Genomic DNA, 19,407 nt, shown 5'->3' on the forward strand with positions numbered 1-19,407 from the left:
AGAGAGGTGTGGGTGTGGTTAGATATAAGCGGAGCGTGAGGGTGAGGTTGAGCGGGACGGAGGTACAGTTTAAACTTACAAATTCCAAGTGGGAAATTTCATTTGTTATTTCCGCTATTCTTTTCGCTGCTTCCACGCTCTTTATTTTATTTTATTTTTAAAAAAAAATATAAATTTAATACCTTTTTCTTGTTAACTTTTATTTGTTTTCGATGTAATTTTTCCATCCAATCCAATAATGTTATTTTAAGGAGTGAAAAATATTCAAACTAACAACTAGATTTTACAGAATTAAATGGAATGATTAAATTGAAAACAAATTAAAGTTAAAGGACTTAAATGGAATGTTCAATTTATTAGTATTGTTATTTTAAGATAATATTTGTCCTCTTTTCAAATAGTTTACAAATTTGTTTTCGTGATACAACTAGGCTATAATTATTTAAGAAACAAACTTGAAGAATTCTATGAATTTCTCCAAAGGACATATGAAATCTATTTTAAAATATTTTAATAGAGAAGACTATTTATAAACAAATGAAGATTTTCCTTTAAAAATGCACACTTCAATTTGGCTGATACAAGCCCTCTAAATCGTTGTCTAGTTGGTAAGGATTGAAAAACTCTATTTTCCCTTATTTTCCTGTATAATTTTCACTCATTGCAATTGTCTCGTTCAAGTGAGTATGACTATGCGCTTATGTGAGCTTGACATTTGACTCAAGCAGCTCTCGAGCAACAATCAAACAAACTCTTATGAGACTTCACTTGTATCTCACTTGAGCATCTCAATTGAAATGTAAATCTAGGAACTATGTTTGTTGATATAGAAAACTATGTTTTCCAATTGACACTACATATCTCTTCAAACGAATATTAAGCTCGCTTGAGTGGGTCACTAAAACATAATTTTTATTCTTTTAATCACTCTTCATTTTTTTTAATCATTAAGGGTTTGTTTAGATACTGCTTATTTTGCTGAAAATTGAAAACTGAAAACACTATAACAAAACGTGAATAGTACTGTGAACACACTGTAGTTACATTTTTCTTCATTTGTTGGCTGAAACGTAAATAGTGCATGGGTCTCAGTTTTAAAATGCAAAACAATGCAAACGCGTTAGGCAAACGCACGCTGAGTAGAATCACCCACTTTTATTATTGTTGTTATTTATTTTAATTAGCATCACCCACCTATTATACACTTATATACACATGGGAAAAAGTACCTTACGGCAACCCCCTCCCCACCCCCAAAATTATGAGTTAGTTACCCTAAAAAAACTTAGATGTCCTAAATTTAATGAAAAATTACAATATATTCAATGTGATTTGGCCCTATCATTATTTAATCCTCTCTCTCTCTCTCTCTCTCTATATATATATATATATATATGTGTGTGTGTAATTCAATTATATTTTCATATTATAGTCCACCACAAACAAAATTTCTTGACTCCACCTTGTATTACATCACGTCAGACAATAGCATGTAGAAAATCATAAGTGTCTTCTTCTTCTTTTTTTTGCTAAATAAATCATATCCAAACTCTCGTATCCATTGTTGTTATGGAAAATTTGGTAGCTTACGCCAATCTTATTAGTACAAGCAGGTAAATTATTGTGGGTTCTAGTTAACTCTACTAATAAAGTCTCTTACTCTATCGTCGTCGAATAAAAAATTTAGGAGTTCAATTAGTGTAGTAACATGATGATAAACATGATGATAAACATCGATTATCATGGAGTGAATATTATAAGTTTGAAAAACTATCATATATTTTTTTTATAAAAACCAAGAGTATTATTTGTGAATCTTACGTATATATTATATATCATAAACTAATAAATTACTTTTTGTCAAGAAATATTTTATCTAATTAAGAGATGAATTTGTCCAACAATCATTGTTGGTGATGCACTCTCCAAAATTAATGAAAAAAGTCACAAGAACCTAACAACGGGAAATGCCAGGTAAAATGAACCTAAACATAGAAGCTCAAAAATGGAAATTTAGTTTTTTTTTTTGAAAAAAAATGGAAATTTAGTTGTTTGTATAGAAAGGTTAATTATATTCAATTCGAAAGCCAACCAGTGTGGTATCTTGAAATTTATTAAAAGCAAGAAGAAATAATCAGAATCATGCACGCACCAGATAGCAGCAATGCAAAAGATAAAAATTCCAATATTTGGGGTACGGTATTCCAATATTTTCTTTGATCTTCCATGTTTTACCAAGCATCAAATGGTGAGTCTGGACTCTGGAGTATTAGTAAAACCTTTTTTTTTTGGTGGCTTATGTAATAACTAATAAAAGGTTTTTTTTTTTTTTTGGAGAAAAAAAATTAATAAAAAGCATTTGAAAAAGATCTAAAACTGGGTCTTTCAAGCTTTGACTTGCTTCATGGCAAATGCTGACTTTTTGTTTTGTCATTATTTTTCTTTTTAAATTTGGCCACCCTGGGATTCAGAAAAGGAAAGGCCAAAAAAAAAAAAAAAAGTTGCCCCGGGAATGAACACTTGATACTGAGCAGGACTATATGGTCCGGTTTGGTATATGTATTTAAAAACTAAAAATTGTTATTTGAAAATATTTATGAAAATACGTGTAGATAAAAAAATATGTAAAAATACGTAAAATATTGTTTAAAAACTAAAAATAGTTGTTTGGAAACACAAACAAAACATCTTTATATCTTTTTTTTTTTTTTTTTTTTCGGCTAGGACCAGTATCATTAATTAAACCCGGCTGTCAAAACTCAAAACACCTCTAACAACTTTAATGCAATAGATGCATGGAGCCCACTCTGAGAAAAATAAAAATAAAAATCACTAGGCCTATGGGGCCCTTCAAACAAGAGACGGGCCTACAGTTTAGACACAATGACCCAAATTAGGGGAGGTTTGGGCCCAATAGTTAACTTATGAGGAGGTACATTGGCCCAAAAGGCCCCCACATTCATTTCCAAGTGATACTGATACCTCTCTCACAGTTCCCACTTCTTCAATCCCACGAGACGGAAGGCAATTGCGTGCTATATCTTGGTGCAAACTAAGTTGCAAGTGAATTTATTTTCGAAATGAGCAATGCTAAAAATATATTTTAAAAAAAATTTCACAATTTATTGAGGTAAAAGTTGTGATTAGTGCAATTTAAATTTTACATGGTTTATCATTAACATCAATTTTATTGTACATTAATCAGAAATACCACTCAAGAATGGTAAAAATGAGTTGTGGATTGTTTTTGGAACTATAGACTTAATGTTTGGAAAATTAGAAAAAAAAAAGAAAAGAAGAAGTTTGGAAGAAAGATATGTATGATTTAATAAGACACAAAAAGTCCCAATGCATGTAAGATTGTAAATAGATAAAGTATTTTATTGAAACTTGATTGAGTGATCATATGGACTTTCAAAGTTTTTTATATGAAGACTTCAAATTTTTGTGAGTAAAATAAAGAAGATTGGATGTGCTAAAGTAAAATAGCATGTACCGACTATAAAGGAGGAGCCGAAGACTTGGCCTACGCTCCTCTTATCACATTCCTGATTCCACCAAATCCTTGGCAAATTTTCAAAGGAGAAAATGATTGTGGAAGATAGTAAAAGAATTTTATGCTTTTAAGGACTTGGCTTCGGAAAAGAAAAGAAAAATTAGGCTTGATTTATTTAGAGGGAGACCTTTCAATCCTAAAAATCTTATGAATATCATTAGATCTTAATAAAAACCATTAAACCAATTTTTTGGAATTGAGATTTGCAAACACAATAAGGTTGTTTTTCAACTTCTACGACCTTACATCGGGTACAGTTGGGTAGCAATTTCTTACTGTTGAGAAAAAATATGAAGCAAGCATTGTCACTTCCATAAGAATTATAGGTACTCATGAATCATAAATTATGCCCTTGTATTTATATTTTATACATAATTCATCTTGTTTAATATTACCAAGCTGGCACTTAGATTTTGATTCATTCTCGTTTAAACCATGTTGTCTTAATATATTATAAACTATGAAGAGAAAAAAGTAGCAAAGTGGAGCGTTATACAATTCAGATTGCTAAAAGCTAGAAAGCCTAGAAAGATATTTATTGAAAGTGTTGGACACAAACACGCTCGTATGAACTTTATCTAGTGGCCCTCATCGCACCAATGCGATACTTAGAGGTGAGGATGATTTATAAAAGCTAGAACTTAGCTAACTCAAACAATTGGTTGAATTTAATTTTATTGTTCTCGATACTATTTGTGTTTTATTGATATCAATACAACCATGTGTTTTTGTATTTGAATTCAAAATCTTGGTTGAATTGAATTTAGTTGTTCTTGGAAAAGATTGTACTATTTGTGTTTTATTGATATCAATACAATGTTTGAATTTTATTAGACAATGCATTGTAAGGTACTGGACCTAACATTTTATCCATCTATAAATTTTGTGTAAGACATTTATGACCAAATTTGTCTCAGGGTCCTACTGAACCAGTCTTTCAACATACAAAGCATACCAAAAGCCACTAACTTTTCAGTTTCAACTTTCAATATGAAAAGCGAGGGGCATTTATTTCAGTTTCAACTTTCAATATGAAAAGCGAGGGGCCCTAAATGAGGCTCCTTGAAAATGGACATGGCCCCGTTGTCAATGATAATAATGATGATTATCAGATTATGGTAGGCTTGGTAGTAAATACCGAGATAATCGGTTTCAGACAAGGGCAAGATTATTCCAAAACCCCCCCCCCCCCCCCCATTTTTTTTTTTTTTTTTTCACTTTTTGGTGACCCAGAATTTTCAATTCTTTTTTTATTTATTTATTTTTACAAGGGAGTGTATCTCGACCTTATCGAGTGTATAACTATTCTCTTGGGTGTATGTAATCATTTTATTCTACACACACACACCAAGTTTTTATAAAGAGGAATTTCTTGGGAGTGGCTCTAAGATGTTTCGAACTTAAAATTTCATGAATATCATAAGGTCTCATGAACTACTTAGCCAACCCCTTGGATTCAAATTTTCCAAGTCCTAATTACCTTATTAATAAGTCCAAAATCACATTCCAATAATTTAATAATAAGGCTAATGATGTTGAAGTGGTTTGTTTTTATTAGTGTATAATTTTTTTTTTTTTGCTGAATGAAAAAGGGGGTTTCCGGTGTAGGCTCATCAACCCCACGCCACGTGACGGCAATGAGTAATACCACATGTACCACATGGGCTTTGTTGGGACTATCACTCGAACCGCTCCTCTTTGGGTGCAAGACAAGGACTCCCACCATCAAGCCACACCCCTGTGTGGTGTTTTTATTAGTGTATAATAAAAATATAGTGTGTAAACCTGTGCATTTGCATAGATAAAATTAAAAACAATCACAATTACATGGTTCAAATTATATATTTTCTTAAGAAGATGTTTAAACTATACATGATATTAGCTTACACTTTTTTTAAACCTTATATTTATAAAATATATAATGGTTTCTCATTATTTAGCTTTCTCATTTTTTAAATCATACATTTATAATATAAACTCTTCGATTTTTGCACTCAATAATTCACTTGCCACAAAAATTAAAGATTTAGATGGACATATGATGGAAAATTGGACTTCAGTTGAAATCCAATTTAGAATTTAATTAGATTTGGACTCTTTGATTTTTACACTTAATAATTCACTCGGCACAAAGTTAAAGATTATATGGGACACGTGGCACAAAATTGAGAATCTAATTAAAATCTAATTTGATTTTCACTAAATTTGGGCTATTAATATGTACAGATGAGGTCAATAAAATCTAAAGAAAAATGTGAAAATTCTTTTGGGCTTTAACATTACTCATAATTTAAAGGACCCAGTTGTTGGGGCTAAATGCTCTTACAAGTTACAACATTTGTTTAGCCAAATGGTAATACTGTATATGATATTAAAACTCAACTTTCTTCCTTCATTAGTTTGGATTTTAGTTACACTCGGCCCTCTTGGGGGTCTATTTAACATGTTGGTCAAGGATGGTGATTACATATAGTTACCATATTTCACTTATACAAGATCAGTTTGATATCTCAACTCCAGTCTATAGTGACTATAATTTCTTTATTTTTTTTTTCAATAAAAAAAAAAACCCCCCATTCAGTTGAACATTTACAGTTTCTATTATACAAAAGGTAAAAAGTACATGAAAATTACAGTGAAGCTCGACTAATTTTACAGTAACATTACAAGTTTCTGCTTATAATTGACAGCATTTCACATTCATGAGCTTCTCTGAAAAGAAACCATGAAGCTACAACTTATGCATTACAAGCTAACCTAAGCTTTATACAGTTTCTGACTGCTTATGATCAGAAGTGTTAACAAGCGGCTCTGTGGTTTCCTCAATGAGTTTAGGGGACGCTTCAGCTTTTTTGTTAGGATAGAGCACAAAGCGTTGACACATGAAAATAATGTCAAAGGATATAGATACCTGGCATAACATAATCCATCACAAAGTTCCAAAAAAAAAAAAAAATTCCATCACACCTTTAAAATATAAATTGAAAAGAAGGTTAAAAAAGAGAGAGAGAGTCTAATTTATGTATGGATTTAGCAAAATAAATCTTCCAATACAAAATAAAGGCTAATTTATGATTGGACTTCGATCGGTAATCCATAAAGGTGTAGGCTACAATCAAGCAGAGTGACTATTTGTAGTACTAAAGTAACCATTGGTATCAATATTTTCCACTAATTAGGCAAGCTCAGCAATTAATAATTAGTACCAGTTAATTTAAAGGAATTGATTTAAATAAATAAATATACTCAAGGGGGATTATCAAATAAAAGTTGTTAAAAACAAAGGGTTATTTTTTGGGGATCAAAGGGTGAACAAAATATTATTATTATTATTTTTTTAAATTTATTGTACTCTTTATCATTAGATCAAGATACCAATTGGTTTTTGGCGTAGATGGAGATTGAATTCTAAATCTCTTATTCAACCATTAAAATTTTTACCAATTGACTTACTTGGAGTTCACAACAGAAAAAATTGTTGATAATAAATTAATCCAGCAATTAAAATGTCATCTAATCAATGAAAATTTATGGATAACAAGGCTTTGTGATCACCTCCATAGATCCAAACATATCAAAAAAAAAAAAAAAAAAACCTCTATGACTGTTTTGAATTGTACTTTTACCAAGAGATTTATAAGATTGTTCAACTATTATTCACTAAATTTCTTTCATTTGAGCTGGCAGTAACTCTTATATTAAAATGACAACTCAAATGAAAATCTAAGAACAAAACAAGAAAAACAGAACAAAGTCATTTATCACATAGTTTATAGCAAAAGCACGAGAAAATGTAAGTATCAGATTGATAAATATTAGTTAAAAAATGAGATGTAGATTCTTTAGAACGTGAAAGTAAATCAGAGAAGTCAATAATATTCTATACCAGAGATAGAAGCATCTTCCCCATGTTCCCATAAAAGTTTATCCAAGAACCTGGAAAAAAGCGACAAGTTTAGGAATGTGGTATGCGTGAAGGACAAATTTAGAGTGCAATATATATCTACTGTTGAAGAAGAAATATTACACCTTGATCTATTGATTGCACAATCATCTGTGCATAATTTGCTACCCCTCCAGAAAAATCGAGTAAAATGTTGCCAATACTGAATCCAGCAGTACTCTTTCGCTTGAAGTTCATGAATGCCTATATTTCATAACAAATTCATTGATACAATGCAAACCCAACTATTATTATTACTAGCTTATAATCTCATGCATATGCATGGATATACATAAAAGATATACATTAAGATACATAGTATAATTCTTATATATATAATTTAAATATTATTGATAGTCATTCTTATATTTTTTTTAACTCTTTAAAAAGTCTTGTAAGAATACTATTAGGTAGAAAATGTAAATTGCCCATTTTATTATTATTTTTTTTTATGTTTCTTAATTCTAGACTCTTTGGTTTTTGTACATAATAACTCACTTGGATAAATATTTATGATGTGATTCCACATTTAACTCCAAAATTAAGAAATAAAATTCTCTCTAAAAATAAATAATTTAGAACACATGGCGCAAAATTAGACTTCAATTGTAAAATCTAATTAGATTTTCTCTAAACTTTGCCTATTAATATATATATATATATATATATATATATATATATATATATATATATATATATATATATATATATATATACATACATGTTGTTGTTGTTGTTATTATTATTATCATTATTATTATCATTATTATTATTATTATTATTATTATTATGGTTTTGAGCTATTAATTAAGTATAAAGGTCATGATACCGTCACAAAATGCTAAGCAACTAAAGGATTTATTTATTTTTCATTATTCATATATTAGGTAAAGAGTTAAGACAATTAAAAAACCTAGAATCCATGACAATTTCCTCTATTACGATTAAGCAAAAGCAAACTATTTTGGAGCACAGAGCCATGTCAGTAAGCTATCTTAGTTCAGCTTATTTATTTGCATTTGTTAATTACATGATAATAGAAGCATAATTCAACAAATGAGCCCCATTCCAATTAATTGGTGATGCTGCACGTTACCCACCCATAACCTTGGTGCTATGATGCCAAGTGAAATACACCAAGAACAGTCAAATCTTAAAGGCTTGGCCCTAATTTTTACAAACATTGTAAACTTCAGGCTATGATGCTGAGTGCAATAAAATGAAGAAGAAAAAAATTCCAATTTAAGAGGGTTTTTTTGTTTTGTTTTGTGGATACAAGATAGAATTCTATTTTAGCCTAATCTAAGTGTATATGTGTGTGAAGCTCCCTCTTGGAGACTTGAACCCTAACTCTTGCCCCCCACACCCCACACCCCACAAACACTTATACTTGTAGAGCGACCATCATACCAAGTGTGTGCGGTAGTATTTAAGAGGGTTTTCAAGTACCCTATTTTTATTAAATCCCTAAAGCTATTGATTTGTAATGACCTATCCTTCATCAATTATAGCTAACTAGTCAGCAAATCGCGTGGGAAAATGAAATATAATAATTTTATAAGAATATAATGTAATATTTGTAAGTTAAATAGTACATGTGTTATTTAAAAGTATTTTCTGTTTTAATAAGTTTTATGTCATGGAACATATAATTTATTTTGAAAAACTTAATTATGTAATGAAACATATATATGTAATAAAAAGATTTAAACTACATAATTATAATTTTTTTATATAAATGGAGAAGATGTTATTAAAAGGACTTTTTAAAAATATACTATTATTATTTAATTAATTTGAACATGTACACCCCACCAAAAAATAGCTTTTCGAAAAATGTATACCTTCATTTCATGAAACACGTATAACATGTTGCATTAAGTATAAATTATCATATAAATTTAGAATTGTAGCATTTTTTTTTCTTTTCTAAAATAAGTATAATGCATATATTATTGAAACTTGAATGTTAAAATAATCTTGTGAATATTTATCATTTTTTATTTTTTTAGGGCTCATATATCTATCTTTTAAGAGATTAAATTCTATAAGGATGTGATGTAAAGCCAAATTTTTACCCTTCCAATCCCAACATGTCACATCATCTTATCACATATTTAAGAATAAGCACAATCACACCCAATTAGTTCTAATACCCATATATAAATCCAATCAAAATAAGAGTTTATTGAGATGTTATTAGGTGTAGTAGAAATTATTGGACTTTAAGATAAATACTAATATGAAAATTTCTTATTGGATGTGTAAAACATAGATTTTACATCTCCTCCTTACCAAATTCAGATTCAATTTTTAATGCCTATTTTGTTTATATTTTTTAACTCAAAACTAAAGAGTTTAGCCCAAATAAAATAAAATATCATACTTTCCATTTTCAATAAAAAAATTAAGAAAAAAAGAGAGGGATTTTTGAGCCCAAAACTAAAAAGGAAACCCACAAAAAGTATCAATTTAAGGCTTAAATATCCAAAATGGACCGAATTAGACTGAATTAGACCAAATGGACCAAAGTGTACCGAAATTGATCAAATGGACCGAAGTGGACTGTAAGAGACCAAATTAGACTGAAGTGACCTAATAGACCAAAATGGACCAAATTGGATCAATGTAAACTAAATGGACCGAAATAGACTAAAATGCTACTCTAACATGGCTTAACAAGTACGTAGCAATAATAAATGTTACATGTCGGCTTTTAGATATTATATAAATTAGCCGCAAACCCACACGATGCGTGGAAATATATATATATATATATATATTATGTAATAAGGTGTAATATATAAAATGTAACAATTACTTTAAATATTGTCTATTTTTTTAAGAAGATTTTTATAAGTTTTTTCTTTTTATCTCTACAAATATATCATTTTATTTATTTATTTATTTTGGTGTTTGATTAATACTTTTTAAAGGTGAACCATATTCTTCTAACATCTGTTATAGTGTTTTATATTTACCTAATATACAACTAAACTTTATAAGTTTTAAATTTATTATTCAAATTTCCCTTATCTTAAGGAATAAGGAAATTATCATAATAATCAAAACTCATCACAAAATTATATTGTTATCTTAGCCAAAATTAAAATAAAACTAAAGGAATATAAAATAGACTTTATAATAATTTATTACTCAAACAATTGGTAGAAATATTCAAATTCTTATCTCCAAAAGAAACTAAGTATTAACATAAACCAAAATTCAACCAAAGCTATAAAAGGGAAAGAAAACACTTTCTAATGGGAAATTAGAAAAAAAAAAAAAACACAATACCAAAACACATTAAAAAAGAAAAAAAAAAAAAGAACCATCAACCTTAATTAGAGGTATAAGAAAGAACAAAAATCCACAAAAAGAGAGAGAGAGAGAGAGTGCTCACAGTCTTATGGGGGAAAAATATGGACTAAATGAGAAAAATGATATCAAATTTATACAAAATGAAATGGGGAAAAGAAAAGTCAAACTATAAGAAAGAGGAAGAAAGTGTAACAGTAAAGTTGAGAGTAGTGGGGAGATAAAGAGACGAAAAGGAAGGGAAAATGTTGGAAAAAATGTAACAGTCTGTGTGAATTAATAGGAAGAAGAAGAGGTTTTTTTTTTTTTTTTTTTTTTTTTTTTTTGAGAATAGGGGGAAGAAAAGTTTAAATAGAGAACAGAAAATATAGAAAATAAGTGAATGACGTGGCTGCTGATGTGGCTTAACAAGAGTGTAGCAACAATAAATGCTACGCTTCAGCTTTTAGATATATATATATATATATGGATGACACCTCAATTGAATTACTTCAAACACTAAAATATTTAAAATTCAAAAATTTTAATTTGAAACCAAGGATATTCAAAAAATTATTGATGGCAGTGCTGCAAAGTCCAATCTAATAGAACCTCCCACAAATCACACTAGATCCCTTTGCCTTGTGTGTGTGCACCCCCAAGAAAATTTAAGTAATTTTCTTTTGATGCGGGGAAGGGGCATATAAATAGTTGGAAACACTAGGAAATGTCAGTTGACCAAAAGGTCATTGGCAAGAAATTTGAGTTAAGTTCCAATATTATGGCTAGAATCAGATTGCATCCATCAGCATAGACAGTAGATTAAGTACTTACAACATCTCCTCAAATAATGAACATAAATGACTTAATGCGGTCACCAATCTGACCTGGGGAATATACTTGACGACTGTCATAAAAACTTGAATTGAGCTGCAATATAGAATTCACAGAAACTTTCAACAGTAAATTTAACCACAAGTCTATAAGTCGGGAAACGAAATAATAGTAGTCAAAGCTGCACTTCTGTAATGAAGTGAGTAGAGAAAATTTAGGACCCGTTTGGATTGAGAAGGGAAGAAGGATAAGTGAAGGGGAGTAGAATAGAGTTGATTGAAAATAAGCTAATTTTAAGCCAAATTTACTCTACTCTACTTTACTCTCTCTTCCTCCCCTCAATCCTTACGGACTATTAAGCAAGTATCAGCTCAACAGGCATGTGGGAGAAAAAACTTTCTCAATATTATGAACCACTACATATAGCAAATAAATTACAATGAAGTTCCCTCAAATTACAGAAGCTTCTATCCGTAATCACTCCCCTTATCTCCTCTTTTTTTTTGGGCGCGGGAAGGGAAGGTTACCAATACAGAGGAAGAAAGGCAACTATTCATTTTTTTGGATAAGTACACAGAAGAAATTCCCCCATTAAAATTTAAAGTAAGCAATGAATGCAATCAGGATACAGAGACTTCATTTATCTGCTCCCATATAGGTCCAAAATGAGAATCTTTGCTACCAGTGCTATTTTAAGGATTGGAAATTTTCTCTCAAATTCTCAAATGCATTGCCTGGGAGTCACAAATTTCAATCTAAGCACCTTCATATATCACTGAGATTTCCCTCTAATCAAGTGACAAGAAGGCCAAGGTTCCCTATTTTCATCGTATCATGACAAATTCCAGTAATTCGGGAATAATCGTTGTTTAAGTTTACCCCATCCTCACCAGCTTAGCTGGCCTGCCAAGATGGCCTTCATGCCAGTGGATTGAGAAAAAGTTACATTGTAAGGAGGGAAGTCTAGAGTTTCTTTAATTTTCCAACACATAACCTTTAGCAATTTCCAACTGGAAAGAATATAGATTAATTATGGTCATTATCCAAGGGAAGATTCAGGAAATGAATATGGAGTAACCACAAGTAATTGGACACAGGCTCAACTTATTGATGTATCTTATTGTGTTAGTGATAAGTCCATCTTTCCAAATCAGATGTGTGGCAATTACAATCTTCATAGTGCAAAGGCATAACACAGATCAGATCTTAGAAAGCACACTGATAGTAAAATTCAATGCAGAACTATCCTTAATGCAGGCAAAGTGATATTTGAGAATCCATGGTATCAAGTTGAAGTTCAAAAATAAACACAAAACTAAGATTGGCACAACAACAACGACAGCAATCAAGTCTTAGTTCCTTCCAAAATTTATGGTTGGCTATGGATCCTTAATCGATTGATCAAGGTAGGTCACATATATAAATTATTGCAAAAGTGTGGTGAAAAAAAAATTGGTTAAGTTGTCAGCCATTGTTGTCATTCACAAAAGGTTGAAATTCAAGGTACAAACAAAGCCATAAAGAGAACATCTTACTTGAAAATGGAGATTAGCCAAAGCCAAGAATGTCTTGGTAAAGCTATGAAAAAACAAACAGCAGCAAATAACCACACAGCAATGACAATCGCAATAGCTATCCTGGAAACCTTTTGACTTCCACGCTGTAGAAAACCATCAAGAAAGGTCAAAGTCAGTACTCCACTCCCCAACTAAGATAAAGTTCCACCTATAATATGAAAGAAGATATGAACCCAGTGAGGAAGAGTAAACCACTTACATCATAGATTAAAATTTGGAACAAGACAATTGCTGTTATAAGAACAGCGTGGGTAGAGAAAGCAACATCATTTGCTGCAACAGGTATCATCTGCAATAATTAGAATAACAACAAAGTAAAGAAAGGGTAAATTAATTAATTTAAAGAAAATAAAAAACCAACTCAAGCTCGCATCCTTTAGCATGCACAACTTAAGTTCCATTCAGACTCTTAAGACTGCTAGTTCAACTGTTGTCTTGTATACTCCAATTTTCAGTGTTAAGGATATCAACACTCAATCCTAATCTAGGCACAAGTCTATTATATAACTTTAATGCAAGTTCATTGTATCTAATGCTACTTGGAGTACAATAAAAATAATTTCAGTCTTGGAGTGCATGCAATGTAATCCTAGTAGTTCAAGTATTGTTAGTCTAGGATTATTTATCCTTCTAAAAATATCTATAAATGAGTTCATTGTAATGCGCAAAGTTTAACGGTACAGATGTAGCTATCAAGGGTTTTCCACTGTGAATGTAGACCTCATGGACAACATTGATTTATAGCTTCCTTTATCTGCTTTCTTTCTAGTCATACGTCTTTAGACAGTGTTCCTCGACTCACATTTCTAATTAGTAGCCTCTGTTGGCTTTCTTTTTGGTCACGCATCTTTATTATCTTTTGACATATCATTTCATAGCCAAGCCTCTGATCAATAGCCTCCACAGGTATGACATGTATTGTGCTCAGCATTCAAGCTTCAATCACTGTGCACATCTACTCTTCATTCTAGCTTGTCATCTACACTTTATTTTGTCCATCCTAGTACACTCGAAAATCGAAGTCGGTCATGATTTCCTATAGTCTTACTTTTTCTCTGAACTTCAAACTCAAGTTCCCTTAAGCTTCCACCTTGAATTTAAGGGGATGTTAAGAGTATTACCATCAGGTGTGCCAAATGCCAAATATTTGGTATTTGACACATCAAACACTAAAAACACACCTTCATGAGGTGTGTTAAATGTGCCAAAAATATGAGACATGCTATAGTACCGTGATAAATTTGGCACGGTACGGACAGATGTTGTAAAAAAAAAAAAAAATTATTCAATTTTTTCTCTCTCCTCCCTGTATTTAATTCAACTTTTTCTCTCTCTTCTCACAGATTCAACCCATGTTCTCTCTCTCTTTCTTCTTCAGATCAAATTCCCTCACCCTCACCGATCCACTCACCCTCCCTCACCCTCACCGATTAAGCCACCGTCATCGCCTCTGGTTTGAAGACTCCATCGCCGCCGTTGATCTGAAACTCGCCTCTGGTTTTATTCAACTTTTTGATGCGCATCTCAGCCATGCTACCTATCTGAAGCTCGCCAATCTGAAGCTGTGTCATCCTCCACAGCTCTCGCCGTCGATGGTTGGTTGAGTTTGGTCATTGATTAATCTGTTTGGTTGGGGTTTTGTTGAAGATTTTGAGTTTTTTTTTTCTTTTCTTTTGTTGAGGTTTTTGGATTTGGAATTTGTTGGAGGAACCGGTAATTGTGGTTGTAGTTTGTGGCGGTGGTTATTGTTGTGGCAGTGGTTGTAGTGATGGTGGTTGGTTCTTGGGTGGTGGTGACTGCCACTAGGCTGTGCATTTGTGTATTTGTTGGGTTTTGGGAAATATATTATTTTAATGTGTTGTAAATATTATTTTAATGTATAGAATTGAAGTATAAAACATCTGATAAATAGAATATTGTAAAATGATGTGGTAAAATGAAAAAATAGGTTTTTAGTGTGTTAAAATGACATTTTTTATAGAACAACTAATGGTAATGCTCTAAGTGAATCAAGGCTTAATCCTAGTCTAGGTGCAAGTCTATTATATGACTCTATCTAATGCTACTTGGAGTAATACACAGAATGTGGCTTCTAAGGTTAAACCACCAGATTCTCTCTTAGTCTTTTTTCCCTTTTCCCTTTATATTATCTTTCATATTTTCTCGTACATTTTGTCATGGTATCAAAGTATATCTTGTCATTTCTTTCATGGTTCAAAGTTATACATTATCTTTTCTAATATGGCACCGAGTGACGCCTCATCGCCTCATCTTCTCTAGTATTTAGAACCAATCCAGAACAAAATACATAGACAATTGACAAAAAATAAAGTCCCCATGATCCCTCCTAATTTCTAGTAAATATCTTCGCGTAGAATAAAAAAGAAAAAAATTTAAGATAAAATCCAAGAAAGCCAAGAGAAAATTTATTTAGAAAAAAACTAGTAAAGAAAGCCTAATCTAGGCCAGTATCTCCTGCGCTAGCAGCTAGAATAGTCAACAATTGAACATATATGCAGATATGTTTCACCAGCTGCAGCAACTCAGCAAATAAACACAACATAAAATCTTTAGTTGAAATGGCTTTTCACTCAAAAAATGAGATTTTGATTTCAACTAGAGTCTGCTGTGAGCAAAACAATTCCAAATATTCAAAACTTCAAATTCACTGTTTCATTGTCGCCCACTATCCCAAAAACATCACTGTTAGCATCAAAGGTAAAATTATATGAACGCTAAATATTACAGCTTGTCACACACTAGCCTAGGAAGAAAACACGATTTTAATTATAACTGTAAATTTGTTAGCTGTGTTCATTCACACGTGTATAACTATCACTACTCTTATATGAATACATGTATGTATATGGGAGAGAATCGTAAAAGAAAAGGTTTCATTTTTTGTTGACATTAAAACTTAGAATCAGTGATTATTTTTTAGTACGAGAAGAAGGAAAGCACAAACCTCATCATAGCCGTATTTTTCATAGTACTGCTTCTGAATGGTGGAGCTAAAGTAGAGGCAAGCGTTGTATATCAGATACGAGGTGTGCTTCGTCAAATTCAGAACCACGAAATCAAAGCTCAACCCGACCACGCTATATGAGAGTTCAAACATCAACACAAAACCCAAGAAAAAAAATAACCATAAAAGGCATAAAAAACCAGGAGTCTGGAAATGAAGTATACGTTGACTTTTACAAGTACTGGATTTACTACCTTTTCCTACGGAAATTCAAGATGAGTTGTGGATAGGGACCAAAGGTCCATGATACAAAAGCAATCCAACCCACAACCTGGTACGTGATTTCCAGAGGAATTGAATTCCAGGAAGCCATAAAAAACAGTTTCCCACTTCTGAGTTCTGATTCTAGACAACCTCGTACGTCTTTGTACTTTTGAGTTTTGAACACGCCCAATAGTATGTCTAGATTCAGAAGCAAAGTGTAAAGCATCTCCTACGAGGTATATGGACCTGAACTTTTAGCCTGTGCGGGACCCTTTTTTGTTTTTGCTTTCAATTATTTATACACCGACAAACATATAGTAGTTTTGACCACGATCAATAATTAAGGCCATTGATTAGTTCTTAGAGAGAGGAGACATGTAGCGAATTTAGGACATTATGCAATTAAGATTGAGATCAGATGCGATTTCCTATTCCTAATATAATTGCTATGAGTGGTTGAGATTTAATTCAACCAAAAAAAAAAAAAAAAAAGATTAGTAAAAAAATATGGTGAGGAGGAGGAGGTTAATTGCACAGTGCAATTGCATCTCAATCTATGCTATCGTTACCATGTTAAATTACTGATTATTCTAAAAATTTAAGTTATTAGAATATGATAATTTACTAATTTAACCACATCTTTCTAACACTTTAATTTTTAGCTTTATTTTCTTTGATTTTTTTTCCTCTAATTAGTCAACGATGAGTTTGTATATATCATATATGCTATTTCAACTCTTCACGTTAGTGAGTGGTTAGAGAGCACATATATATCATTTGAGGTGTCGTATCTATATTATAACCATTGTGCCATATTATAATTTTTTTTTTTTTAAATTGCTTGTATAGTACTGAACCCATATTTGTGTTCATGCTTCTTAGGTAGGTGGTCACAACTCCCAAATAGACTTAAAGTAAAATTTGTTGAGTTTGGCATCGACCTTACCAAGTAATTTTATATATCTCTATTAATTTATATGATATTTTCACTGTATAAATAAAAGAGGTTGGTTTTAATTTATAAATTTATTTATATTTTCTATATTTAAATGTTTTTTCATAAAACATTTTCGTGCATGAGGAGTTAATGAATAGTTATTTATATCTTATAAAATAATATAACTTGAAAGATTTTGACATTTTGTTGGCTTCTTTTAAGCTTTAAAAAAAATACATTTTTCCTTCCATGTCATCCTTCTAAAATAAATATTTTAATTTGACTTTAAAATCTCATGAGAGAGCTGAAAAAAGGATCTAAGAGCATTCACATTGGGTAATGCAAAACCCTTGAGAATGCAAAACTCATTACACTATTGACAATTGACACAAATGCACAAAATACTAGCTCCATTGGATGATGCCTCTTGCATATGAATTTGCATGCTTGCTACAAGATTATGTATGTTTGCATAATACTAGAGCAACATTCTTTACTGAATTAATTGTTTTTATTTTATCTTCTCTCTTTACCCTTCTCTCCCCTCCTTATGGTGTAGAATTGTGGGTAGAAAATATATTATTTTAATGTGATGAAAATCATGGAATTTAAAATAAAGAATCAAATATATGGTGTGTTGTAAAAATGGTATGTAAAATAAATAAAGTGACTTTTGGTGATACAAAATACCTTCTTTTTTTTCTTTTTTTTTTTTTCTTTTTTTGTAAAAGCTGATGAGAATGCTCTAACCGTACTTAGGGTGAAAACAAAAGTTTCAAGTTGTGGGAGAGAGCTGAGACACCACATGCAACAATATTAAATGAGTATTTTTTAAAAATAATTAAACTGACATTTTTTTTCTTTTGCTTTGGATGTTGCATTTTTTTTTTCTTTGGGATAGTTTGATAGTTGAGAGTGGGAATATAAACCTCGATGTCTTTGTTGAAAATACCAAAAAATTTAAGTTAAGCTACAAAGTTCTTGGTAGATATTACATTTCATTGAAACATGAAAGAAAATATGCAAAAGTCCATATTTTACTCTCATTTCAGGTCGAATGAGTATTCTCTTCATCAATCGATTTCAGTAGTTCTTTTAATGTTCATCATATCCATAAATACAAAGTTGGGTGGGCATTTTATGTCACTGAGCCATTCTATGCTTATGAATTGCATTGAGCCTCGCACAACCATCTTAAAAAAAAAAAAAAAAAAAAACCAAATACATTATAAATATTTTTTTTATTAAAAAAAAAAATTCCCGGGGCATGTTAAAAAAACTGGATTTTTTTTTATAAAATTTTTATAATTATGTTTAACTTTACATATCAATTTAGCATGACATATTTATAAAAAATAGAAATAAAAAATAATAATATGACTTATGGTAGAGGAATATATAGGATAGCGTATCTACTCAACAATAATCGAATTTTTTTGTTTTGATATCAATTTCTTGCATGGATTTTTTTTTATGTATAAGATTCTTGCACGTTTTTGTTTATAATATTTTAGAGTTTAATTTTTCTTTTTTTATTTAGTGCGTGGGGGAGCATACAATTATACAAATTTAGTCTTTTTCTCTAGTGGCTAATGAATAAGACAACAATAGGCTTAAAGTAAAGGACACATCAAGAATACTTTTTCCCTTTTTTTTTTTTTTGATGGTGAATACTTTTTCCCTTGTTTGATGCTTAGTGTTGTGATCAATAATTTATCATCAACTTAGTCTTTCCTTAGTATTTTCCCCTGCTCTATAATTTAACAATATTATCTTTTTAACAATTTAGAGGGGGAATTTTTTGTTTTGTTTTTGAGAGCGGTCTCTCACTCTCTTGACATAATGAAATTCCTACCTTTCTATTGTGGCATGGATAACGACATTGTCTGGAACAATATTATAATAAAGAAAAAATAATAATGGATGCTCTAAGGATATTAATTTAGAAATAAAGAATTTTAAAATTTTTTATGAGAAAATTAAAAAACATCTGATTTTTTGGACAGCAATTTACATTTTTCATGAAAGTGATAT

The 19,407-nt window shown here is 30.9% G+C and overlaps 1 protein-coding gene across 1 annotated transcript; it reads right to left on the reverse strand.

Moving 5' to 3' along the window:
- Positions 1–6,088: 6,088 nt before the first annotated feature.
- LOC142613947 (cystinosin homolog) lies at positions 6,089–16,630 on the reverse strand. The gene is made up of 8 exons (XM_075786470.1): positions 16,427–16,630; positions 16,173–16,305; positions 13,407–13,496; positions 13,166–13,290; positions 11,684–11,726; positions 7,586–7,703; positions 7,443–7,492; positions 6,089–6,467 (listed from the first exon to the last, which is right to left on the reverse strand). The coding sequence occupies exons 1-8, from the start codon at positions 16,543–16,545 to the stop codon at positions 6,321–6,323; spliced, it is 825 nt and encodes a 274-aa protein (XP_075642585.1). The 5' UTR covers positions 16,546–16,630; the 3' UTR covers positions 6,089–6,320.
- Between the last annotated feature and the right edge of the window lie 2,777 nt (positions 16,631–19,407).

Source organism: Castanea sativa, chromosome 10, assembly GCF_040712315.1.
Source record: "Castanea sativa cultivar Marrone di Chiusa Pesio chromosome 10, ASM4071231v1".
Classification (NCBI taxonomy): domain Eukaryota; kingdom Viridiplantae; phylum Streptophyta; class Magnoliopsida; order Fagales; family Fagaceae; genus Castanea; species Castanea sativa.